The 27737-nt window shown below is 41.5% G+C and overlaps 1 protein-coding gene across 3 annotated transcripts in view; it reads left to right on the plus strand.

Annotated features, from left to right (window-relative positions):
• The window catches only part of cdh13 (cadherin 13, H-cadherin (heart)), a 384225-nt gene that overhangs the window by 86035 nt on the left and 270453 nt on the right, over positions 1 to 27737 (plus strand). For 2 of the 3 annotated variants that reach the window (XM_039614251.1, XM_039614252.1), the window contains exons 2-3: positions 1085 to 1150; positions 19050 to 19170. In XM_039614251.1, the coding sequence (XP_039470185.1) occupies positions 1085 to 1150; positions 19050 to 19170 (187 nt within the window). The remainder of the gene's footprint in view (positions 1 to 1084; positions 1151 to 19049; positions 19171 to 27737) is intronic. The other variant, XM_039614253.1, reaches the window with a different exon arrangement.

The raw sequence follows: 27737 nt of genomic DNA on the forward strand, positions 1-27737 counted from the left end.
AAGGACAAAATAATAATTTTCTACGCCGACCTCTGGAAAACAGACAAGATACGATTACGCAAACATTACCATCTTCAATTCATAGAGAAATATTTATACTTGTTGTGTGCGTATTAGGACAAAAGGGCAAAGTAATGCAACATATTATGCTGAACATGAATATTTAAATGGTTTTCCATTCATCATACTGCGTTGGTACAACTTATTCAGCGACAAATTGGAAGATGAGTGGGCGACACTCCATGGAAGCTTCCCCCCTCTCTTGTTGGAGTTCAATTTGCAGAACTGTGGCATTCATTAATGCTTAGCCGTATTTATTGGCATAGTCCTGCCATCAGCAGAAGGCAAATTCTGAAAAGTTCAGAGTTATCATTAAATCAAATACTTATGGATTATTCATTAAAAACGGAGAAAATGAAGGACACTTAAAACCTCGGAACCTTTTAGCAGCGAATACACGCTCTGTAAACACGTACCAGGCTCTGGTGGGAATACTAAAGGATACGGTCATGTCCTTTACGGTGGAGGAAAAATGCTGCCAACATGGTGACATAATCACACAGATTATTAAAATATTTTAACAACATAAATTGCAGTCTAATCATTTACAAACCCGTGTCTTCTTTTTTTTCTTGGATGTGGCAGTGCTGCTGTTTGATATATTCTGTGACGCCATCGTGGACATTATGGATGAAAAAGGGACTTTAAGCATTCTTTGAAATGATGAATTACTGGTTGCTATGGTGATTACCACCGCTGGGAGGGGCTGGGATGGTTAGTGGATCGACCACCTATTTTAGTCAACCTCCTCGAGCCTAAAAAGATTTTAAAAAGCATTTGTGAAATGCTGTGGTATCTAAAAATGTCACACCTGGAAGCCTACACTACAAAAGCTAGTCATCAGTGTGAGTGTAAAATGGTTAGTGTGAAAGAATAGAGTCAAACGTTTTTGTCTGTCTCTCGTGTTTACATGTACTTTTTGAAAGGAAAAGGAATAATAAATGATCTGTTTGATAACAAAGAAAAATCAGAAACAAAGTTACATTAAATTTCAATAAATCTTTGTGTTGTTACTTTGTTACAGGAAACTTTTGAGCTTCACAGTGGAGAGCATCAGGGACTGAGACGGGGGGCATTTCAGGACAGGAGAGTATGAACAGTCCACACAGACATCAGTTATCAAAACTGTGCGCTCAGTTAGCTTCAGACTTTGTGTGCTGACAGGAAAGAAATCTTACTCTTGTTTTGCCAAAGACAGCAATGGTCATATAAAATAAAAAAGCTGTAGGCTTTTTAACGTCATGTGATGTGCTTGTGATCAGTTGCCTTTCTTACCCAAGTCAGAATCAAAGTCATGCCACTGATCTTTCATGGTTAGTGTGGTCAAATGGAACAAATCACTTATACACTCGCAGTTGAAAGACAAAAACACAGCGAGGGAGAAACAAAGAGCAGTTCTTGTTGTCTTTGAGGATGAGATCAATGGCTGCGGATTAGTGACAATACCTGCCAGCTCTTCCTGATGACATCAGCACTGGGTGGACTGGCTTTGCTCTGCGCGTTTGCTTCCCTGTCTCCTTCACTCTTTGAGAAAAGGAGCCGAGAGTCAAAGTGGTTAAAGATGACTGTGGCCCTACATCATCAAAGCTCACACACTCATTCTGTGCTACAGCTATTGATATGCACACTCACTGTAAAATAAATTAATTAATATCAAATAAATATTTAGAGACTAGTTAATATGGTGATTTTATACGTAGTTTATTTGTAACATTAGTGTCCAAGACAGACTGTACACATAAGACAATATTTCTCCTCTTTCTGCACACAGTGGCCGTGGTGTCGAGTCAAATATGTATTTTTGTCACAGGAGTGAAAATTGTGATGTCAACACCAATGCATAGACCTGCTTGAGTCCCTGTGTAGCATATTTATCCATATTATTTTATGTCTTCTAAGGGTAGTGGAGACAGATATAGTTGGCTTATTGAGAATAATGTAGGCTTTTCTTCATCAGAGCTGAGTGTGGGCCCACAGCTGGGAAACAGCCTGGAATATGATTCCTCTGTTTTAGTGCACTTTTGTCAGGGTCAAATGGGATTGCGTATACATTTGAGCTTCATAATGCATTTTTCTATATTCTCTTAAATCAGGTAAGGACTTCTTCACTGACATTTCATCAGAAGAATCAGATTCCACTACTGTGTAGGAAATGTTTTTAAATGACATTTTTGAAAGCACGTTGTCCATTATTGTATGAATCCCAGAGTATTTGAATGTATTTTAACCATATTTTTTTAACCAGCAGCCAGCAGCAGTCCCACTTTGCAGGTCTTCTTTAAATGGTCACAGTTGTTAACTTGTGCTGGAGACAGAAGTCAAACAGTTTCGTAAAGAAGAGAAGATGAGCTTTACGGGGATATTTGGTGCATCGCGGTAGCACAAAGCATTGACGAGGTAGTGCTGTCTGACAGAGAGAATCAGCTCTACCTGCAGTCTTCACAGTACTGGAACTCCTCAACCATTTAGTGCCAGACAGAAAATTCTAATCGTCCCTGAAATATGGGAATGAGTTAATTTTACACCCAGAATTACAACATGGGTGATGAAGGGTTAAAAAGAGAAAAAGCTTCCTGGGCCATTCGGCTTTAGAGTTTTTACTCTGAATATAATCTCGTGCTTAAATTGCCTGTCTTAGCCATATCTGCTTTATAAAGCACAATGGGTAGCACTGTTATTTACTGCTGATAATGAAGCTAGACTGATGCAAGACCAGAAAGCTGATAATATTTAGTGTATAATGTGAAATGATGCAGGTACTGTCAGGTTTGCCGTGGCAGGCAGGACGCAGGACCCAAACACAGGACTCGTACACGGGGAGTAAACTCAAAATGGCAGCGCTGATACTAATACAGAAAACAAAACAAGAAACTAGAAACATGAAACTCAAAATAGGGAACTAAACTGGGAACAGAGAACTCGGAAACACTGGGAGCACATGGGAAGGTTTGATAGTACGATGGACAACAAGCAGGGGAAGACTGAGATTAAAATACAGAGGCAGGATAACGAGAGGAGGGGGAACAGGTGGAAACACAGCTGGGACTAATCAGACATAAAGAGACAGGGGGAAGTAAAACTACATACACTGACGTAGGACAAGGACTATCAAAATAAAACAGGAAGTATGAGACATAAGCAGACTTGACACTGAGACGTGGAAACGTGACGGACTCAGAACCAAGCGCACAAAGCATGGAGACTAAATGAGGAGAACATGAAAACGAAACCTTCACTAGAGACACCAGGAACACAGGAGAGGCACAGAAACAGAACAGTGACTGGGAGACATGACTGACTGGGAGACATGACTGACTGGGAGACATGACTGACTGGGAGGACATAGGAGATGAACAAACACAGAGACTAAACACAGGCTGAGGTAACACTAAGATCACTGAGAACTAAAGAAACACAAAAACATGAACAAACAATAATCAAAGAATATCATTCCAGAAGCTCAAACACAAACACTTTTCTGTGTGTATATTTCTGTATTTGTAAATATGCATGTTTACATTTTCCTTTTTTTCGATTCAGTCCCTGTTATGTCAAACGACACATAAAAAAATACAGTTTTCGCTCAAAGTAATCCTTCAACTCTGCGTGAACCTGCTGGGTTAAATTTTTTTTTAGAAAACGGTGCCTCTCCTTGAGTTTGGATTGACGCAGGTTACAGTAAATTGCACCGCTGACAAGTTTTCCTAACACTTAAATGAAAAATAGATAATCACACATATCTGCTGTGTGTGTTCTTATTTGTGTGAAGTGATTCTGTACCCAAAATTGAGTTTTTTTTACTGAAGCATCACTAGTTTCTAAAGCGCATAAGAGAACATTAATTTGTGTTTATATGGAGTAACACCATTCTCAGCCTAGAATAAAGTGACACCTCCATGACGTGCAGTGTAATCCTGACGCCATTGCACGAGTTGGTTGCTGTTCTAGCTGTCTGTTAGTGCACCTAAGTCGGTCACTTTGCATCTGTTTGCCTTGTGTTTACAAAGCTGAAGCGAGTGGGACCTTCTGACACTACTTGACAAAGTATCCACAACATTTCAGCATATTGCAACGCTGCTTTTTAGCTCTATGGAAGCATGCGTACATATTCGAGCTCCGCTGAGGGATGGAGAGGGAAAGCTCTGCCTGTCAGCATTACAAAGACTGTCCCTATCTCTGCTTGACAGTAACAGTGGCCCGAGTGACTTTTGGACAAAACCACACAGAAACAAATGTAGAGAGAAGGAAGAAAGAGGACAAGAGTTAACAGCTGAGCATGAAACACAGAGAAGAACAACAAGAGGGAGCGAATCATTAAGCACAGCTGAAATGCAAAACTATGTACTATGTTTTTCCCACCGGTGCATACGGCTTTACAAACCTGATTCTAAAAGAGGCAGAGACACTGAATTCAATAAACCTACGTTGTATTCACAATAGAACATAGAAAAGATATGAAATGCTTAAACTGGGACATTTGAATGTTTCATGAAAACGATATTAGCTCATTTTTGATTTTGATGACAGCAACATGTTACAGAGCATTTGGGATGGGGGCAACAAAAGGCTCGAAAAGTGACACTAAAAGAAACAGGCGGAGGAACATTTTGCAGCTAATTAGGTTAACACAATAGTCAGTAACATGAGTGGGTATAAAAAGAGCATCTTAGAGAGGAAGATAGTAGTAGTAAAGACAGTAGTAAAGACTGACCAGAGAGGTTCACTAATCTGCAAAAACACGTCTACAAATCATAGAATCATTTCAGAATATTGTTCATTAACATCAAATTGCAGAGGCTTTGAATATCTCATCATGGATAGTGCATAAAGTCATCAAAAGATTCAGAGAGTCTGGAGAAATATATGTTTAAGGGACAAGGCTGACATTGGTGCAAACGCAGGTTTAAACTCTATAATCAAGTTCAAGGTTCTTTATTTGTCACATGCATAGTTATACAAGTATAACACACAGTGAAATGTATCCTGACACGATCCTCGACATGTGCAAAAACATGGGGGGGAAGGAATAACATTATAAATATATATATATATAGTATATACATTGGGTGAATGTGCAGTAGAAGCAGCAGCAGGTGAATTCTGTACATTAATATGAATAGACATCTGACTATTTTACAGAATGGACAATATAAACATATTTAAAGTTAAAGGAAGTTAAAGGAATTGAGTGTCTGGAGGAGAGTCTCAGTCAATTATAGATGATGTGAGATGGCGTGTGTGTGTGTGTGTGTGTGTGGGGGGGGTTGGTTTAGGGTCCGGATGGCTTGAGGATAGAAGCTCTTCTTGAGTCTCTCTGTCCTTGCCCGGATGATGCGGAACCTTCTACCAGATTGTAGAAGTTGGAACAGTTTGTTGCCAGGATGGGACGGGTCCTTCAGTATCTGCGCTGCTCTAGTCCGGCATCTCCTGGTGTAGGTGTCCTGAAGTGGGGGAGAGCAATCCTGCAGCAGCGTTCTGCTGTACGGATCACTCTCTGGAGAGCTTTTTGGTCCTTCACACAGCTGTTCCCGAACCACGCTCTCATGTTCTGTGTGAGGATGCTCTCCACAGCGCCTGTATAGAAGATCCTGAGGATCTTTGGAGAGACCCTGAACTTCCTTAGTTGTCGGAGGTGATACAGGCGCTGCCTAGCCTTTTTGGTCTGGACCTGAATGTGGGCAGCCCATGTCAGGTCTGAGGAGATGTGGACACCAAGATATTTGAAGGACTGCACCCTCTCCACTGGAGGTCCATTGATGAAAATGGGCTTGTAGTCTCTGTGCTGACTCCTTCTGAAGTCCACCACCAGTTCCTTGGTCTTGCCGACGTTCAGCTGGAGGTGGTTGTCCTGGCACCATGATGCCAAATTCTTCACTTCGTCCATGTAGGCCGCCTCATCGCTGTTGGAGATGGCACCCAACACCACTGTGTCGTCAGCAAACTTCACAATGGTGTTGGAGCCGTGGGTGGCCACACAGTCAGAAGTGTAGAGGGAGTAGAGCAGTGGCGAGAGGACACACCCCTGTGGTGCTCCTGTGTTGATGGTGATGCTGTCGGAGACACACCCACCCACCCTCACCACCTGAGTTCTGCCGGTGAGGAAGTCCAACACCCATGCACACAGACGGCTGTTGAGTCCCAGGTCCCTCAGCTTTGTGAACAGTCTGCTGGGCACTATTGTGTTAAATGCTGAACTGTAATCAACAAACAGCATTCTCACATAGTTACCCTGTTTCTTGTCCACGTGGCTGAGGGTGGTGTGCAGGACATGGGCGATGGCGTCTTCAGTGGATCTGTTGGGTCGGTAGGCGAACTGGAGCGGATCTGTGGAGTCTGGGATGGAGGCGGAGATGATGTTCTTCAGCAACCTCTCAAACACCTTCATGACTACCGAGGTCAGCGCAACTGGCCGGTAATCGTTCAGGGATGAGGGTTTGCTGTTCTTGGGCACAGGGATGATGGTGGATCTTTTGAAGCATGTGGGGACCACAGACTTCGCCAGGGACTCGTTGAAGATGTAAGTGATCACACCTGCTAGCTGGTCAGCACAGCAGCGCAGCAGACGGCCGGTGATGCCGTCTGGCCCCGCCGCTTTCCTTGTGTTCACTCTCCTCAATGCCGCTCGGACGTCATGCTCCGCGAAGCTGGTCACCGGTCTCTCGTTGATGACGTCATTGTCCTCGGTAGTCCAGCGGTAGATGGCATTAGCCGCCTGGCTAACCTCGAAACGGGCGTAGAACTGGTTCAGCTCATTGGTGAATGCAGAGTCGGCGTTGATCGGTGCAGTGTCCCTGGGTTTGTAGTCCATAATAGTGCGTAGTCCGTGCCACATACTCCGTGTGTCGCCCTGGTGGAAGCGGGACTCCACACGCTAATACAAATAAATGTGAACATGATCCAGAACTGTAATCATCTTCTCCTGAGACAAAGTGGGAAACTGTTCTGGGGACTAAAGAGGAGAGCCGTGTTATCAGCACTCGGTTCAAAAGCCTGCATCTCTAATGGTATGCAGGTGCATTAGCAGCTGCAGCTGCAATACTATATCACACAAGAATGAGACGATGTTCTTCTCCCAAAAGTCAGTGTTGCTGCCATTGGTCGGGTCAGTTCTGGCTACACAGCTGTAAACACGGCCCTGAATTCAGAATGATCGTAGTTTTCTTTGTTCTATTGCAGTGTTTCTTAACCTGGGTTCGATCGAACCCTAGGGGTTCGGCAGAGCCTCCGCCGTGACATGCACGGCTCATTTTGTGCACCAGTAAAAAATATATCTATGTCTTGAATTTGAAAAAAATCACATTTTATTTTTCACTGAAGAGGGGTTCAGTGAATGCGCATATGAAACTGGTGGGGTTCGGTACCTCCAACAAGGTTAAGAACCACTGTTCTATTGGGAATAAAATATGGCTTCATAAGATTTGCAAATCTTGTACAATGACTGTATCTGAGAGGATGCAGGCAGGTGATGTGCTGATGGTGAAATGGAATCAAAACAAGTTGTTTTTTAGGTGCTGATTAAGCTCGGTGGGTTGTTGAAGATAGTTGTGATCAGTAAGATGTCTGAATCATATATGTGTGGGTTATGTAAAAGAATGGGGAAAACACGGATAATGCCCTGGCAGGGCCTCCTTGGATGAAGGTGTAATAATAATGTAATAATAAGTAATTATAGTTAGTAATTAGTAATAATGGCCCAAACACCCGATGAATCCAAGGTCCACTACTGACGATGTGTCCCAAATTTTAATATGATAATCTAGATCAGATCTCTAATCCCTAAACCTAACCAAGGAAGGGAAAAGAAAGGCAGATTAGCCTGGGTAAAAGACCGAAACACTCTGTGAAGTTGAGGCACACAACGATGTGTCCTGCTGGTAAAGTTTCCAGGCTGCCTTTCCTCATAACAGCCATCCCTCAAGATTTTCTCCATTTAAAGCAATGCATTACCAGGGATTGTAACATTTAGTCCTTTCACTGAATCATGAATGTTCTGTGATCGAACGATCAAACAGAGGAAGGTGAGAGGAGTAAACAGAAGTTTGGAACAAGTGAGTTTTATCAGAAAGCATTAAAGAATGAGGCTGTTTCACTTGATCCATAATCAGAAGGTGCAGGTCAGGTCTGGGTGTAGGGAGGAGTGTTTCCAGGCAGGGTATCAGCAGCCCCCTGTGACTTTTAATGAATAGAGGCCAACTAGAGAAGAAACTTAAACAGATAATGGCAAATAAACCACAAGTAGAGACAAACATAGGCCTTAGTCCTTTACCTCAAATAGCCACAGCAGGGTAACCGCTCAATAAAAGCTGTAGACACGGGCGGCATAATAACAAAGGAGTTAAGAATCTGCATCCATGTACTTTTATATTTTTTATCTCTTCCTGTCCACCCCGGTGCCTCTGATAGCTTTGTACCTAGCAGCGAGCTGCTGATTAGCAGCTTTCAAACTTGAATTGTATTGCAATTTGCAGCCTTTGAGAACAAATTGCGATAGCATCACCATTTTGAACTCGGCTCTTCCAGACAGGTCCCGAAGAGGTGTAACCTCCCTGTCGATGTGGCAGCGTTTTTGGTTCGGCAGCGTTTCTGTTGCATTGGGTTTCCATCTGTCACTGCCACGGGCACCAGGGTTTTGGCCAGACTTTGCTTTGGCTGTTGTTTAGACACAATAAACACAAACAAAGACAGGAGACAGTAATATACTTTTAAAACCATCCGTTCCAAGTTTACCTACTGAGGCTATTACACAAAGCACCCCTTTCAAGGTGAATGAACATGCCATCTAGGTAAAGCTGAAAGTGCTCAGATTGACATGCCAAATCCCAACAGGGAAAAAATAAAGTGCATTCAAATGAATTCTGCTGGATAGCAGCTGGTGCCTGCAGCTGACGCTCTTGTTGTTTGTCAGTTCCTCGCTTCACACCTCTCTCCCTGTTCCTGTGCGGTGAAGTGAGAGGTGTGTGAGGTGGAGGTATTGACAAGCTTGCCAACTAGAAAGGGGATTTGAGCAGACTGACAGTGAGGAAATGATACTGTTGGGGTTACACCAGCTCACGTACCACGCAACTCTACACCCCCCCGGGGATGTTGGATTTGCATCGCAATAGGGCATGTCTGCTTGAGTGCACCATACCACTGAAAGTTTCAAAGTCAAATTACTTCCGTAGAGTAAGAGAAGTCCTCGTTACACACACTGGTAGCCAGCTGGCAGTGGTCGCGGCGTCTTCACATAGTCTGAATGAGTCACCGGGCCGATTTACAGTCGCCCTTTGCTCTTGGAGGCAGGAGATTATGCTGTGCAGAGGAAGCACGCCTTCTGTGCGCTCCAAGCCGTGGAGCTGTGGATGTGAGCTGAGCTGAATAAAAACTAAACAACTTGCTTTACTCGCCGAGTCATACTTTGAATTCCTTTGGACACATGCAGCAAATGTGTTCATTTATTTTAAACTCTATGCTGCTTTGATAGCACAGACAGTTACATATTACCAGCATATTCAGAGAGATGAAATAATTGACAGTAAATTGATAGTAAATTTAGCAAACAACCAGTTTCTTCTGTCATTTCTGCTTCATTACTATTAACTTCTCTTACACTTTCACCAAGTACTCACTTCTCATACCTCCACCTAAATGGCAACTTCCAACTTCTCTGAGACACATGTGAGCTTTTATACACCAACAGAAGATAACATGTGACACAGCTGTCCAGCTGTTTTGAACTCTTGCAATTTTTTGTCATTTTCACTACAACTACCTTTTGTAAAGGACTGCCGGGCTCGTCTGTATAATGGGAATATCATCAGACAGGAACTGCCTGCTGAACTATTCCTAGTTGCTCATGAAGAAATTAAACCTGTTGCTCTGTGCAAGTAGATTAAATATGCACTAATTACAGCAAATTCCCATCAAAGTGTTTATCAACCAACTGTAAGGCACAATCAACTTTGAGAAATTAGCTTGTGAATTTAGCATTTAGACCTCCAGCAGTATTCTGGTATTGTGTACCGTTCCTCTAGTGTGCCTCTACTGGCCTTTTTCTTTATAATTGTATTGTATTTCTGCCTCTGCCTTCTGCTTCTTTCTCCTTTATTACCCTCCTGATTTTGCATTCACACAGTGACAATAACCAGCCAACAGCAAAGGTGCTTTTTCCGTTTTTTTTCTTTTGTCCCTGCTTGCTTGGCTGCCCCGCGGTCTATGGTGTGGCTGTGTGTTTACTGCTCCAGTGTTGTTTTACAGGCCCAGCAGGTGTGACCAGGGTTCGGCAGTGTGGGCCAAGAACCAGATGGTTTCATGACTCAGGCGCTCCATGCCTGGGTAACCTGCCAGCTGCAGGTGTCTACGGCCCATCCTGATTGATTCTCTATCTCTCTTGGCTTTCTGGCTCATCTTGGGCTGTATGTGTAGCCAGTCTGGAATGGGTCAGCCAGACCTATAGTGAGGTGTGTTCACTGACATTTACCTTGATGGATTCAGACGCATTGCAAGATTGAGGGGAAAAGGGAAATGTGGAACGGGTAAGACAAGACGGTGGCTGGATGAAATGTCATGGTGCTAGCTGGATTGGGTGCAAACTGTCCACCATAATTGCAGAGAGGTGGTAAAATGTGCCGAGCGTTCTTTAACATGGGTGTGGCTGTTTCAAATTCTGGATCAATATCAGATCTGTACATATGGACACAAAAGATAAACAATACAACAAAGTTATTCTACCTCGATCTATTCAGCTTACAGAAAACAATACCTTAAAGCAGGGGTGGGAAACTCCAGGCCTCGAGGGCCGGTGTCCTGCAGGTTTTAGATGTGTCCTTGATCCAACACAGCTGATTTAAATGGCTAAATGACCTCCTCACCATGTCTTGAAGTTCTCCAGAGGCCTGGTAATGAACTAATCATGTGATTTAGGTGTGTTGACCCAGGGTGAGATCTAAAAGCTGCAGGACACCGGCCCTTGAAGCCTGCGGTTCCCCACCGCTGCCTTAAACAAAAGAAAAAAAGCACACGCGGTGAAATAAAGTCCAGTTTTGGGAAGATACCGTTTTTCAGCACTTGTTTTTATGGATCAATACAAAAAAAAAAACAGGTGAAATAATTCTCAATAATAAAGACATTAGAATGCATGAAAGACGCAGACTCTGACAGGAATGTGTTCCCTTCATTTTCCTTTGCCTCTCTCAATCTCCCTTCTTCCAGTGTCTGATTGCATTTAGCCTCACATACAGATAGTCCATGTACACATACTCACACATCACTTCTAACAGCCTTCACAGCCTTTCTCTCAACCTCTTCCTGCCCGGCGCTCCTCAGCAAATATCTGGTATAGCGGTCTCCATCTCTATCTATCGATGCACTCTGAATTCTCGAGGCGCTATTGATTCCCAGCAGAGGTGACATTTACTGTGTGCTCTCCCAAGTCATTGCCTTAATCACCTGACTGGTCCTTCACACTTGAACTAAATCAGATGTCAAACTCTCAAGTGATGAGCTGACCCGCTGTTACTCCTCACGAATGAATATGAGTTGACTGACATCATAACTGCAACGACAAAAAACAGCAACCTGAGCCACTCGACCCTCATACCCTTAGTCAGCCTCGTCTGTCATTTTAATCAATACTACTATCTACTCATCTCTGTAAAGACAACTTTTACACTTTTTACTTTGTTTACTGCCTCATAAAATACTGACCTTGTGATGATCGTGGTGTACTTTTCATTCCACGTTCATTTTTGCACTTTTCACCTTAATGCTGTGAACAGATCTGATGATGGGACTGCCTGATCTAAATGCTAGAGGTAAAAAATATGGATCCTTCGCTCCTAACTGAGCATTCCTCGTCTGCATTAGAGGGCTAATATCAACCTAAAGACATGCACTCCGAGTAGCTGTCAATAGATAACTGTATATATTTCTCCACCAAAAAGCTAATGTATACAAAACCCATCCAGCCCCAATTTTTTCTTCGCAATTTTATTATTTTGTCCTCGTTTAAAATGTAATAAGGCTTTTATGAGCTCTACAAACACGACTTCCAACCACGAGAAAACATTTCATTCAGAAATCCAACAACTTTTTTAAACATAATTATTTATTTATTAGAAAAAGGTTCATCAAAAGTGGAGTAAAAAAAATAGGAACAGAAAAAAAAATCTCTTTTGTGGATTTTCTGGTTTTAGGACTGATTAATGTTGAGCTGCATAATGGTAAATGGCCTGTATTTGTATAGCGCTTTTACTAGTCCCTAAGGACCCCAAAGCACTTTACACAACCAGTCATCCACCCATTCACACACACATTCACACACTGGTGATGGCAAGCTACATTGTAGCCACAGCCACCCTGGGGCGCACTGAGAGAGGCGAGGCTGCCGGACACTGGCGCCACCGGGCCCTCTGACCACCACCAGTAGGCAACGGGTGAAGTGTCTTGCCCAAGGACACAACGACCGAGACTGTCCAAGCCGGGGCTCGAACCGGCAACCTTCCAATTACAAGGTGAACACGCAACTCTTGAGCCACGATCGCCCGTCTTTTAATAACTGCATTGTTACTATAAATACAGAGAATTTGTATTTGTTCAGATGCATAAACACGTCTAACAGACAGTATTCAAGTCTCACCAATAACAGAACCAACAACAAAAGTGAGCATAGCGTTGGTGCTGGTGATGATGTTTTAGTCTATTTTTCCAACATTTGGTATTTCGCCCATTTTGGATGAATGATGGTATCTCCTTGAAAGTAGATTACATTGATCTTGCACACATTTATCCAAAGTTGTCCTGCAGTTTTTCAATGATTGCTCAAACTTCTACTTTATATTACTCCAGTTGTGTGCTGGTTTCAGATTAGGTTGCACACTTTTTCTTTTCTTTTCTTTTCTTTTCTTTTCTTGTTGGAAAACTTAATTGACTTGGTTAATTAAATGTCCATTAATACTTTTCATTCTTTTTCAGATACTAAACCAGTGATATGTTCATTAATAATATAATTTGTTAATAATATAGTGTATATATTATTTGCGTTTCACTTTTTATTTGCTTTTGAGTTTCACTAGTTGTTTGCTTAGGTTTACAAATCCATAATGTTCTTGTGTCTTAATATTATTATAATTTTTCGTGTTATTAATATTAATAATAATGATTATATGTTATAATATTCCCTTGGGGCCGACTGTGGTTCAGGGGGTTGGGAAGCTCATCTTGTAACCGGAAGGTTGCCGGTTCGATCCCCAGCTCTGTCTGTCCTGGTCGTTGTGTCCTTGGGCAAGACACTTCACCCTACTGCCTACTGGTGTTGGCCAGAGGGGCCGATGGTGCGATATGGCAGTCAGTCTGCCCCAGGGCAGCTGTGGCTACAACTGTAGCTTGCCTCCACCAGTGTGTGAATGAATAGTGGAATTGTAAAGCGCTTTGACTGTCTAGAAAAGCGCTATATAAATGCAATCCATTATTATTATTATGTGTCTAGGTGGTGGTTAGCACCATCCCCTCACCTCAGCCCTCAGTTTGCTGGAACTTTTCTATGTGAAGTTTTGCATGTTCTCCGCATACCTCTGTGGCCTCTCTGGCTTCTTCCTTCATCTCACACACTTGCATGTTGTTGATCCTAAATTGCCCGTGAATGTGAGCATGAAAGGTCGTCTCTCTATGTTAACCCTGCAAAACACTGGCGACCGGTGCAGGGTGTACCCCACGTCTAAGCTTGTGACGGCTTGGATAGGCTGCAGCTCAAATGCACGGATAGATGGGAATTTGTTTTTTCTTCTCTTTCTTTCTGTTTTTAAATTATAAAACCAAATGAAATAAGATGAAAGAGTATAACAGTAAATAATTTAACATTTAGCAAAATGATAAAGGGGTGGTCAGAGTTTTGTCTTTTGTTTTCTTTGGATGGGATCTGATCATCTTTCTTTTTTGGCTGATTCAATATTGAAGAGTAAAGCAGAGTCATAAGTAATACAGCAAGCTGAAAATAGAATTTTATTAGATCCAAATGATCCTGCTGTCTGACACTTACCATTTGCATGACTTGTTTACTCCACTCCTCTCTCTCATGTTGTCCACATATCCTGCTAAATGCTTTCTGATTTATTTATCTCCTTGGCTCTGTGTCCATCATCTCATTAAACTGTTACATAATACACAATTTTCAGTTGCTTGACCAAGATAATTGTTCCGGCCGAAGAGGTATTTTCATACAGCCGAGGCTCTTTGTTCCCTAAGACCAGACCATAGCAACCCCTCTGTGTAGCACTCTGGCAAACATATACAGAGCCAGTTACTGCTGAACAATGAGAGCCTCAAAGAAACATCAAAAAGAACCGAGGGACTGGAGTGAACTCGGCATAAAAACAAACAAATGAAAAATAATTACTTTCATTGAACCCAACAGATAAAAATACTGTGAAGTTGAGGAATCATTTAATAGTTTTTCTATATGTGCATTTATATTTTTATCATGTCCGTGTTGGCGTACACAGGCAGGATCTTCATTGAACTTCATTGTCAAGAACAATTTAGCATAAAATTTTGTCAGACAGCCAGTTGTTGTCAGGTAATTTCAAATGTAAGATTTCTGTTAGCTCAACAAACATCAGCAAACACACAAATTGCTTATGTGCAGTCTGTTGCAGTGTGTTGCTGGCTAAAGGTACAGCTGCTGTATTTCTAGGGAGAGAAAAGAATGCGGGATAAGTTCACTCAGAGATGGAGAAAGATATAAGACAGGCAGGACAGGAACGGGAAAAAAGAGGTTATACCTAAAGGTAAGGTCAGTCGTACTTGATACACTGCAGATCTAAAAATGACTTTGTGCAGGATAAACAGATTCACTTGCAATACTGTGGTGAATTTACAGTAAAGCACTGTGTTTGACTGGTGCACAGCAGCTGTGGTGTTCATGGTCACTGTCAAGTTACATTAAGTATAGGAGATTAATCTGCATTTAAGCTGATGATGCTTAGATTAATTTCCTGAATTCCACTCTTATACCAACTGTATACAGTGTAGTATAAAGACAACACAGAGTGGGCTGTCACTGTAGGACATGGAAATCAGCCAGGACAGCTCATGAAACATCTGCTGACATCTTGTTGAATTCAGTTATGTAAATCCACAAAGAGCAGCAGGTCAGCTGATCACAGCCTGCACTGGTGCTCACATTAGTAATTATAGCAGGTTGTGATTCTGTGTCCAACACCGAGCCACTACAACTGATCCTAGGTTTCCCCAACCTGCTGAATCCCACTTTAACCCCTGAGTGTTTGGGTGTGAAGGCAAATTCACCATCTACAATGGAGACAACTAAATAGAGTTAAATTACTTTTCTTTCACTGCTTGTGTCCTACATAACAGATTCATACATTCATTAGAATTTCATTCAAATAACATTTGTATTCTCATGTACTTATATTTTATTACTATATTGATACAGCAAAAGGTTTAGTTGACTTTGCATAAAAATATCTGGTATCATTTCTCTTTGAGGTGTTACTTTTTCCTTTCTTAGTCTGAGTACATTTCAGAGACTGTACTTTTTTACTTTTACTTCAGTAAAGAAGTTGATTCAGTACTTCAGGTGTTACTGGAGTATTTTGTACTTCTACTTAAGTAAAGAATATCGTTACTTTTACCACCTCTGGTGTATGTAATGACCTCTATGGCCTTGTGGTGGACAAAGCTTGTTTACCATGGAGCTGGATCTTGATACACAATTACGGCAAAGCTTTGTGTCTTTTAAGTCATATCTTATATCATGAAATAAATATTTCAGCATGAAATTTTGTTTGTATTTTAAAACAATGGTGCAAAAAAATATAAAATAGAAGAAATAAGACAATAAAACAACAAGTGTAAATGTGAATGTACTGTATATGGTTATTTGTGAATGACTGGTTACTTGTCAGTCCTCTTGCTTAATAGGAGGCAGGTCAGTATAATGTTAGTACAATGAGCCGCTGAGATTAAACTGTGTATTTGTGGAAAAAAAGTGTTAATTGACTCTGTAGCACAATAACATTTCACATTAGAGGAAATAAAATATTGTGACTGCTAGGGATGGGTATTGATAAGATTTTAACGATTCCGATTCTTTATCGATTCTCTTATCGATTCTTATTTTTAAAAAAGGAGAACACTAAGGTCGATTAGCTTAGAACTGTTTTATATCTTCTCTTTGAACAAGATAGAAATTTAGGAGTAACATGGCCTTACAAACCCAACAGTGAGATCTTAAGAGATCCACAGCCTCTGACTCTTCAATGGGGTGTCACAGGGTCCCCGGGAAAATTGTAAACGTAAAATAATAAAATAAATATTCTTCTGTAGCAATAACAAAGTATAACATAAATTATTCTGTAGCAATTACACAAGAATATCCAGTAATGTCCCTGCCTACAATTAAACACATTCACTTACCATCTGCTGTGGCAAATGGCTGCAAGGTTTTGACCACAAACTAGTCACTGCTCGGTGACATTCGGGCCTGAAAAGAGACGCTACCGGTAGACTGCAGCGACAACTGCCAGCGAGCGCCAGCCAGACCCTGTCTGTCTGTCTCATCATGGTCACCTAAATGCACAGTAATGGCAGGTTTTGTAATAAAGCAGATCGCGCTAACATAATATGCACTGTTAGCTGATTATTTACCTGCCGCATTAACGGGAGATGACGTGCAAACGTTACCGCTGCTGCTGGGTTGAGATTCACGAGTCCGGAGCGGAATTAAAAACACGACATTCATTTAAGTTCATCGCGTGTTTTGTGAGCAAATGCTTTTGCATATTCGTAGTGTTTCCTCCCTTAATGAAATATCTACTTTGCAAGTATTGCAAGTTGCCCTGTTGTCATCCGTTCTCGTAAAGTATGACAAAACTTTTGAGCGTTTGAGCTGCTTAGGCGCCCTGCCAGGTAAATGACGCCCGCAGCGTGGTGACGCTCATTCGGGCGACTGAATCGATAAGGAATCGTTTGCAAAAATGGCAAACAATTCCAAGGAATTGAAACAGTGGGAACCGGTTCTCAACAATAACCGGGTTTCGATACCCATCCCTAGTGACTGCTGCATTTGCATAAAACCCCCCTTAATTTAAGTTCAGTATGTAGACATATTTAGATTTTTTCTATTAGTGACTGACTGATCTCTTCATCTCTCGGCTGCTCCTTTACACTGTGACACAAACACTAAGACTAACTAACACTACGCAGTTTTGTAAACCTGTGAAATCATTTGAAGTGATAAAATGATCAGCCTTCACAGTTTCAAAGTTGCTGTAACTGTAGTATATCTATAAAACAAAGGTTTTAAAAAATGTTATCAGAGATACATTTCAGAAAGTGAGAGCTGTGAAATTATTTATTTCTTATTCTCGGTAAAAACATGAGGCTTTTAAGAATAGTCGAGTTCTGTGAGGTTTATGAAGAGATGCAGGGCACCAGGAGACCACTGGAAAATGTATAATTACAATAACTCTATAAAATCAGAAATTGTACCCCACAATATTTTCTTAGCATTAGCCCCAACTGGTTCACACATATTAATCACACCTTGGATGGTTCCTGGCTTAAAACTCTATTGTACACCTCTTCAAGTGGTTATCCAAGGCTTTGAGTCTTTGCTTGGTATCTGTGTGGACAGCTTGCGGTACTTCCACCATTCTGCAGCTCTGATGGATGGCTAACTTCCCTCTGTGCTGCCTCTGATCCTAACGTTGTTCCTCACTTCCATTCAACGCGTTCAACGCACCTTTTGTTCATCCCCCAGGATGTGGGGATGATGACACCCTGGCTGCACCTTGCTAAAGTATTTGTTGCACCTCATCAGTCTCTAGTAAACTGCCTGGAGATTTTTTTTAATGATACAAAATTTACCTGGAATATTACAAAATGTTTCTAACCTTATTTCTGACAGTGTTGGTGCCACCTTGGATCTTCCACAAAATACTCTATCATGACTTGTTTGAAAAAAGTAAATCACACTTAAAAAACTATTATTTATATATTATTCCAATGACAACACATATTTTTAATGCTGGACATAAAAACTGTAGGTAAAAAGAACAATAACCTGAAAGAAAAGCTGTCCTATCATTAGCTCTTTAACACATCTTTAACAGCATACCCTTAATCAATGTGAAGTATTAGTGTTGCTCTGATATGTTCCAGCCTAGAGGATGTTTGGTTTGAAAATCCCTTCAGTCATTTTACAGCCTGTTTCCATGGGAACATCCACCCTTTAAAGGAATCCTTCTTTGAAAAACAGGGGCTAAACTTTTTTCGCCTTTAAATATTTCTATAACCTGAATAAATGAGTTTTTTTGCTCTTTTTGAGAAAGACAGTTTATCAGTAAAAAGTCAAGGAGGGTAGTTTTAAATTTAAATTGTAAAGTAGCACATTGAGAAAAAGACAAAAATCTATGAACACTAAAAATAAAAAATAAATAAAGCCATACTCGTGTGTCGAGTAACACCTGAAGAGCCAAACTCAGAGGAGAAAATATCGAATCACACAGACAAAGACTATCGTTGTTATTTGGTTTAAACTGTAATGTAAAAACTGATCGTTCTAACACTCTCACCATAATAAGTTGTGCATGTGTAAATATGCAGTTTCTGAGTAGTACTACTCAGAAAAGGTTTGTTGTAAAAACTAGAAAGGAAGATTTATATGAGGTCTGTGGTCTAATGACACATTAGCTGCTAGCATCACACAGCTCAACTCCTGATGCCTTATGTTTGGGTCAGAGGTGAAACTGTGGGGGGAAAAGTCAGAAGAATTCCTACAGTGTTAGAAGTGCAACACTAAGTTGGTGATATTTAATAGTTGAGTATTGCTGCTTTTTCTTTGCCACGGCTTATTTACATATCTGCTTTTTGCTTTTGCTGTTTATTTAGGGGAATTGCATCTTTAAAAATGTGTTTCTGTTATTCCAGCTTTGGTCTGAACCACGCGCTTATCTGTGATATTCTGACTGTTGGTGTTTTCTGTGTTGCAGGTTGCCCATGTGGGTGGCCAAGGGGATGGTGGCCACGAGGGCTGTGTGCCTGGCTTCCAGGTCAAAAAGTACCAGGTGATGTACAGAGGTCCTTTCCAAAAAGGACAACGTCTTCTTCAAGGTCAGTAAATTGGTTAAATTCTCTCATTTCACACCACAATTCAAACCAACACAAATATCCTTTCCTTCATCTGTCTGGGTTTGGAGGATTTGACCAGCAGCATATTACGGGGATCTAGGCAGAGCAGCAGGTTCCTACCGGGTCAAGGTGGAATTATGTGTGTGTGCATGTTCATTAAAATTCATTTGATTATAAACATGGGGTAAAACGGGTTGCTTCTGTGCACCACAGTGACAACAACAACATCCTTTTTGTCTGCAAATGAATTATTCTCCTTGATTGAATGATATTTACTAAAGTATTTTCCCTCTTTGTTCCTCCCCTGAAGACAGCTTTGAGCTGCTTAGTTAACTGTGTGTGCTCATATGCAAGCGTGTTTGCTGGAGCTTTTGAGTCCCAGTTCAACGGTTACATGCTCGAGTTGACTTAGCTTTCTGCAAAGCTCCAGTCCCTAACAGACTCTGAGTTGCATTTTCCTCTGTATGCAGAAAATTGCGTTTGATCTCAGCAGGTTTAAAATCAAAACCTTTAAGATTTAAGAGTTCGAAGAGTTCACAGCTGACGAGTCCATGTCACGGAGGCTTAGTTCTGTCTCTGAGCCACTTGTGAGTCAGTCTTGTCACTCCTAAGTTAATGCAGTGACCAGTTAGTTTCCCCACAGCCTCCTGAACATGTCCAATCTCAACTCGATATTGCAACCACAACTTATTGGTCCATTTTGCTCCTTTGGGGCACTCTGGCAATGCCCATCTAGACAACTTCACTTGGTCTCTATAGAGATCAGCAATAATGTCTGCTGGCTAGCAGTCTGCTCCTTTGGGGTTGTGAGTTATGGCGTCTTTCCACAGAAATCGACAAGGCGAAGTCATCTAGCGGTAGTTTTATTGCAGAGCTGAGTTTCTACTTATTTATTTGCTTAATAATTCATTTTTCCACTCATTTGTTATTTTATTTGTATAACATGATGAAATACAAACGAAATATGTAAATTGAAATGGGAATAATTTATGGCGTCTTATTCATTCTGTCATTTATTGAGGAACTTGTTTTCATTCCCCTCTCATTATTCAACCTCTTCTTTCTTTATTTAATCATCCCCACTATTCTTCTCCGCATTAAGAAGCTACACCTGCAGAATGTAATCACCTGCCTCACTGACATGCGCATATTGTGTTGCATCTATATACACAGCAGTAACAGGCTGACTTCTTTTGAGCTCACAGTGCTTTTAGTGCTTGTCGAGTTTCTTTGTGTGGTATTCACCTGATGGACAGCTTTTTCAATTGAAAATACATACTTTCCTGCCTATACAGCAAAATATGACAAATCTAAGAATTTCTCCTTCAATCTTCTTTCTTCTTTTTCAGCTTTATTGTATTTGATTTGGTCAGCCAGCGAGGCACTTTGTCATCTGGAGGTTCAGTGGTGCGTGTAGTAGGAGACAGAACTCAGTTCTGCTTTAGTGCCCTGCTCTGGGACAACACAGTGGTTCCATTACCTTGAATATGCTCCTGTCAGCAGAAACACCTCTCACCATTGGGGGGTGGGGGGTCCCACTGCTCACAGAAGTATAGGCATGTTAGTGGCCACACGCGTACATGCATATAAAACTGTGGGTTCAGGCTTGTTGTGCATTTGTTACAAAGAAAACCCGAGATGCATGCTGGGAGCGCCTATTTGCTCGTAGCTGTTCAACAGAAATCTTTTACTTTAAATACTTGTTTGATCATTTCAAATGTTTCTTAAAGATTTAATCGCTTGTACAAACACTGCACTTCAATAGCTGCTAAAGCTGAATAGCTTGTGAAAAGACCAGACGAATATGTGAAATATAGAAACCCAGAAAAAGAAACAGATAGGGGACGTGATTTCAGCATTCTGTGTTCAACAAAACATGTGTAATTAGTATTGACTCTATTGTTACGTTAGTGAATGCTGTGTAATACGTCGCTGAATTGACCAGATGCAAGAATGTTAGATTCATGATGAAAATCAAAGCAAAATAACAGCATGTGGACAGTGTGGGTGCATACTTTACAGTGTGTTTGTGTGATTTCAGAGTAAAATGGAAAACCGTTTGTTAGCATGAACTAAAGTCAGTGCTTTACGAGTACATCTCTGAGAGTATCGATGCTATTTTACCTCACTACGATCCATTTTTGTTAAATTTGAACAAACTGTCTGCTGAGTGTGAGCAGGATGTATAAAGAGTGCCAGAGGCTGCAGCCAGGCTCAGTGACACATGCAGATTTATGTAAATGCTGCTCAGCCCAGTGCCACCTGCTGCAGACCTCCCTGTGTAATTACTAGTGGAGGGGCGGTCTGTTAGTGAGAGATACCTGTTGGCGCAGACCTGGGTTCAAGGACATCCATCTCGGCTAATGGGCATTTCTGAGAAACAAATGCATACAGAAATACAGTAACGGCGACTCTTTCCCTATCTGTCCAACTCTCGCTGGCTTTGCTGGCGCTTTGTTTATTACTCCGTCACTACTGCCTCGTAATTCCGTTCTACCTCTAGGTTTTACTCCAAGCATAGTTTTATTGCACCTTTTGTTTTTGCTCCTACTCATCTGGTTATTAAATATAATATATGTGATAGAAATGTAGGCACATGGAAATGTGAAAATTATGACTGGAAAAAAAACCTGCTTATGACATCATAAATATTACAATTTTAACATCGTAAATATAAAGACCTTTTAAATTGTTACACTGCATATGTAAGGAGAAGCAGTGTGCTCCATCCTTTCCCTTCAGCTACATGTGATGCACACACAGCGAAACTCATTGTCTGTGTCAGGTTTTGTATAGTGAAACTGTAAAAGCTTCAGCAGCGAACTTCACATCCCCGAATGCAGCAACTATGATGTGAAGGAGAAAAATAATCTGCTTCTGTCGACTGAATTAACCTCATGCAGCCTACAGCTCAATTTAAAAACTGTTCTGAACATCGACATACCCTGAATGTTCTGAACAAAGAAGAAATTCATTTAAAAATATAAAAGCTTTAATAGAAAAGCCTGAAAACTGCGTTAAACAAGGAGCTGGGTTTATTAACGTAAAAGATGTTCGAGTCAGTGAGAAAGTCCTGCTATCTATCAAACAGCTGTTTTCACTGAAATTGATCCGTCACTTTAAATTTCATCTCTTTAATTTTGTGTAGTTTTACTGCAGTAGCAACCACCACAGCGTCCATGCAGGACTTTCTGAAACGTACCATATCATCGCCGATATGTTTCTTTATATAAGGGCATTTTTACATCTTTTACTATAGGTCGTTCACTCTGGCCTGGATCAGTTGATGAGTTTGTGAATGTTTCCCATCAGTTTAGTTTTTCACACAGAGAAAAAAAGTGTCTGGACCTCTTTAAGTTGCTTGAAGACCTCTCATCCGAGAAGCTTCTTCAGTCCTAAGGTCAAACAGAGAGTCCCAGATTTAAGCACTATGGGAGTGTCCCCAAAGAGGGACATGGACCCCCATTGATCTTAGAGCTGAAGAGGCTTCTCAGATGAGAGGTGAAACGTCTTCAAGCAACTCAAAGAAGTCCAGACGCTTTTCTTTGCAAACTCCTTAGACTACGATGACCTGGATGACTGAGAACCTTCACAGACATACAAACCACGTCAGATTATGGAGCCCCTTTATTGCTGAGATGCAGCAACAAACGTGAATACAGGAAGAAGGTGCTGTGTTCTGCACTACTGGAGAACACAGATCATTTACATTCATTTCACAGCTAATTGGTAACTCGTACAGACCTTTGCACATCTGTAGGACCTGCCACATTAAGAATACAAACCATACGTAGCTTAGGAAGTAATCATGTTCACACCACAAACAAACTCCTTTAGAGTTCTTCTGGAGACGCACCAGGAATGCCTCCTTGAAGGGTCTCAGTGCAGTTATTTTGGTCTGCACCCACATCTGTGCACAAACGAACCGCACCAAAGGGGAAAGAGTTCAATATGAATGAACTAAACACCACAGGTGTGAAAACACCCAAAATCTAATTACACTGCAACTGAAAACTGAACATAACATATAAGGAACAAAAAGCATTTCACACTTCCAGCAAGAAAATATTATGTAGATGAACAGAATACAAGCTGTTTGCTGAACAGCCCACGGCCTTGGATTGAAGGAGGAATTTGAAAGTGGATGACACCCTTATTTGTTTTACAGCAAGAACTGACAGATTTTGTTTGAGTATTTCAAAGACCAGTGTTTGTCAGAGGGCTGAGATGCATTAGGTAGGTTCTGTGGTGAAAGAAAGATTAGACGTCCTCTTCTAAAAAGTTTCAGTTTGTTCTCTCAGTGGTTTATGAGACGACGCTGAGAAACAGAGTGAAGAATATTTTGAAACTACGTTATGTCTCGCCTTATTTTGCACACTTGTTTGTTTCGTCACTGCCCTACGAGGCGACGCTAAAGTCGATGTTTGCTGTCACCACCTTGGCAGGCAGAGCATCACTGAGGCTCTTACTGTGTAAAAATAAAGGACTTCTTCATGAGCAGTTATAGCCAGGAGGCATCATAGGAAGACATGACACACTGATAACTTATGCAAACTTTAGGAGGAAATACGGTGTGGATTTTATGGGGTACCCAGAGTTGAGGGCACGCCATGTGGACAGCTGATAAAATAGGGAGGAAAATGTAGAAAGCCACCTTATCTGTTTCCTGCAGAGCAAACCATAGCTCTGTAAAGGCTTTCCACAATCCCACCCCCAATCCCATGTGATTCCTCGTGAAAACATGGCAGCTTTTAGCATTCTACATAGCATTACTCATGCTTCTTAACTAAGCATTTCTGAAGACTTCAAAAAAATGACCTCAGGGAGGGTGGTCTTCTTCAGGCTTGGCATTGCTCGCCATAAGCTTTCCACTTTGTTCAGATACAGTCTTTGGAGCTCTCCTGGCTGGCGCAGGCCCCGAGGCACATTAACTGCATTGAGCTCTAAAGATTTCTCCACTGGCACAATTCGTGTCTCTTGCCTGTATTCCCTTCGACTTTATCAATGAGGCAATTTAAAAGTACTTGAATTCTTATATATCCTAGTAGTTTTAGATAAACTGGACAAATGGAACAGCTCGCTCATCTGTTTTATGTTTGCTTCACTCCTGCTCGGCTCTGCTGTCCAAGTTCAGATGATAAAGTTTGCCGTCCTTCTTTCTCAGGGCCCGAGATGTTGTCTGTGGAATTTGTTTTGCTGCAAACCACAGACACAAGAACACAAAGACAGTTATCTGTGATCAAGTAGTCCATCATGTTGCACATGAAAGATGAGCTTTATCATTCATTTTCTGGGTTATTTAGTTCATATTTTTACTTCCGCAGCCACGCTTAAAAATATTGCTTTTCCACTGCTTGCAAATATTCACAATGTCACCGAGTACCTCGTTATTTTACCACTGTTACTTTAGACAAAAAGCCATCAAGCTGTCTCCAGTGAAAGAGGAATAACAGAAATGCAATGAGTGTATTTACAAGGTAGTGTAGTGAAAGCATATTTTAATCCCGAGCTTATTTGTATTCCACAGCAAAATGCCACTGGGCTCATAGCCAAATGCTTTTCTCTTGGTGTGTGCATAAAGTAAAGCAAATACCTTATTAAGAAGATGCCCTGTAAGGAGTCGGTGCGCGGCTATAAACAGCCTACCTTTTCTGTGTAATAAAACAGCTGTGCCCCTCACATTCTTGTGCTACTTACTAATTTTGGCAGCCCTGCTCTGCACCATTCTCAAACCACTGTCACCCTGACCGATGTTACCCCAGTCACCCACCCACTGTGCACCCACTCTGTCAACCAGAGACTGGGAATGCAGGGATTGATGTTTCTACTTACTATGTCCAGCATGGCAAGGTGCGTATCCGGATCATGCCACTCTCATGCCTGTAATGGTGCAGCATTAATCACTCACTGTACCCAGAGTTACCAGGACCTGCAGCTTCTTTTCCGGTGTATTTTTAATTTGACCATAAATCAAGGTGTGCTTTTGACAAATGACTGTAATTACAGGAAAGGCCATTACTGGCATGTGTGCATGTGTGGAGTATGTGAATGTGTGGGTGGATGTTTCACAGACAACATGTTTGTGCATTTGAGGATCGTATGTACAACATGTGAACTGTGGGTTTTGGTATTTGTTTTTAACAGCTGATATTGTTCATGAAAAACAGACTGACCTGGCTCACAGTTCATCCTTATATGGGTCAACTTGTGACTGGAGGCTTCTTTTAGGTTAGGATAGAGCTGGGGGTGAATGTATTTGCAGGAACAGGCGAGTAAATGCTGGAGGTTTTAGAGAAGCGATAGATCAAAACATGAAGCTCAAGTGGCAGCAGCTTCTTTTTTATGGCACATCACAAGTCATCAAGGAAAATGCCTTCTTGACATTTTCAGACTCCATTTGTAGGCAGCAAGGTACAAGGTGATATCTGTAGCAGTATTACTTAATATAATAATGCGGTTATTATAATAATATAATGTAAAAGGGTCTATCCATAGACTATAAACTGTATGGCTGTATCCACCATGGGGTCGCCTGTTGGTTTGGGAACTGTTGTTTTGAAGCCTTTAGCTGGAATGTTTGTTGTGGACATTTAGCATGTCCTGGGTCTGCCCCGGGACCTCCTCCCGGTCGGACATGCCCGGAACACCTCACCCAGGAGTCACCCTTCAGAAGAAGCTCATTTCCACTGCTTGTATCGGCGATCTTGTTCTTTCAGTCACTACACACAGCTCGTGACCATAGGTGAGAGTAGGGATGTAGATCGACCGGTAAATTGAGAGCTTCGCGTTAACACTCAGCTCTCTCTAGGCCCCTCTGCAAATTGCTACCTTATCATGGTGGAGGGGTTAGTGTGTCCCAGGGATCCCAGGTGCTATGTTCTCCAGGGGCTTTTGCCCCCTGGTAGGCCATGGCAAACTGGTCCTGGGTGAGGGACCAGACAAAGAGCAATTCAGAAGATCCCTATGAGGAATAGTTCACCCTGCCCAGGATAGGGCTACAAGCCCGGGGAGCCTGCCCAAGGGAGAGCGTCTGGTGGCCGGGCCTTAGTCCATCGGGCACAGCCTGAAAAAGGGACATGGGCCCATCCTCCTGCAGGTCCACCACCCGCAGGAGGCGCCGTAGGGGTCAAGCAACAAACAACATCAAACATCCATTAGCCTAATTTTTTAGCATAGCAGGTTGTCATTGAGACTTTTTACTAAAATGTAATCAATGTTGTTCACTTTCCCTAAGAATGTTATATGATGACATTAGTGACTGATGATATGTACAGTGCTGTGCAAATGTCCTGAGCCACCCATTCATATTTTTTTTATTTTTCTTCCAAGGAGCCAGAGATGAATTTTTATCTTGAGGAATAGTTGTTCAGGTTAAATGTTTTCTTTGGACATTGGTGACTTTTTCACTTGTTTTCAGTCCAGTGCTTGTACTTAACCATTTTAATGGGATGGCTTTTTCTTGTTTGTTTGTTATGTCACTTACCACTGACCTTGATTTAAAATAAATGAATACATTTGGAGAATCGGATCCACCAGCTTCTACATTTCAACAAGACTGATTAAAATATTGATAAAACACATTGCTTGAGAATTTTCCACCATATTGAAAGTGGTACAACCGCCAGTGGCTAGGGGGTTGGCAGTACTGGTTGGCAGTACTTCCTGGAGGTTGCTGGCTCTCGCTGGTTGAAATCAGTTGCAAAGAAGGTGCTGCACCAAAAAATCTCAAAAAAGTATGCTCTAAACTGAGCACGGAGAATTTGCAAAGATTTGTGCCTCAACACTGTGGCCAGCCTGTTTCAACACATCTCTCCACAACTCGTAGAGTAGCAGTCACGTTAGTAGACAAGTCCACCACTTCCATGGTTGCCATTCGGTCTCTGGCCTGGTCTGACTACAGCCTTGCTTACTTGACCCTACATTGTTGCCTCAAATGTTACATGTCGATAATGATAAACACGTTAAAGTAACGTGGTTAGAGGTCTGCAATACCTCAATATTGATGTTGCAAGAAATACCAGTGTCCCTCTTAACCTGCAGCAGCTGAGCAGCAATGGGAACAAGCTGTGAAGACCTGATACTCATACTGTTACTTTATTTATTTAGTTAGTTAGTTATACTGTATTCACTGTGCAAAGCTGCTCATGGACACTTTACTAATTACACATAAAAGCACATAAAACACTTTATAAATGACACTTTATTATTTTTGTCTCTAACCTCTGAGGGAAACGTGAACCTCCGCCTGTGCAGGGAGCATACGAAGTTCAAAATGAAATAAAATAACATTATGAAGCTGCAAACCCAAAACAATAAGCTAAAAGATGCTATGAACAAATCGTGATATTTTTTCCAGAACTTGTCAGCATCACTGACGCTTTATAAAGAGCACAGAGTGATTTGATCTACTGTTGATATTCAAATATTGATTACAGGTGTAGTTAAGAATGACAAGGTACCAGGTCAGATTACAGTCAAGATTCGTGCTGCCAATTTGCTCTGGGGAATTTAAATTAGGCTAAAATGCGTTTTATTTGATGTTCTCATGG

The sequence above is a fragment of the Oreochromis aureus genome, linkage group 7, assembly GCF_013358895.1.
Source record: "Oreochromis aureus strain Israel breed Guangdong linkage group 7, ZZ_aureus, whole genome shotgun sequence".
Classification (NCBI taxonomy): domain Eukaryota; kingdom Metazoa; phylum Chordata; class Actinopteri; order Cichliformes; family Cichlidae; genus Oreochromis; species Oreochromis aureus.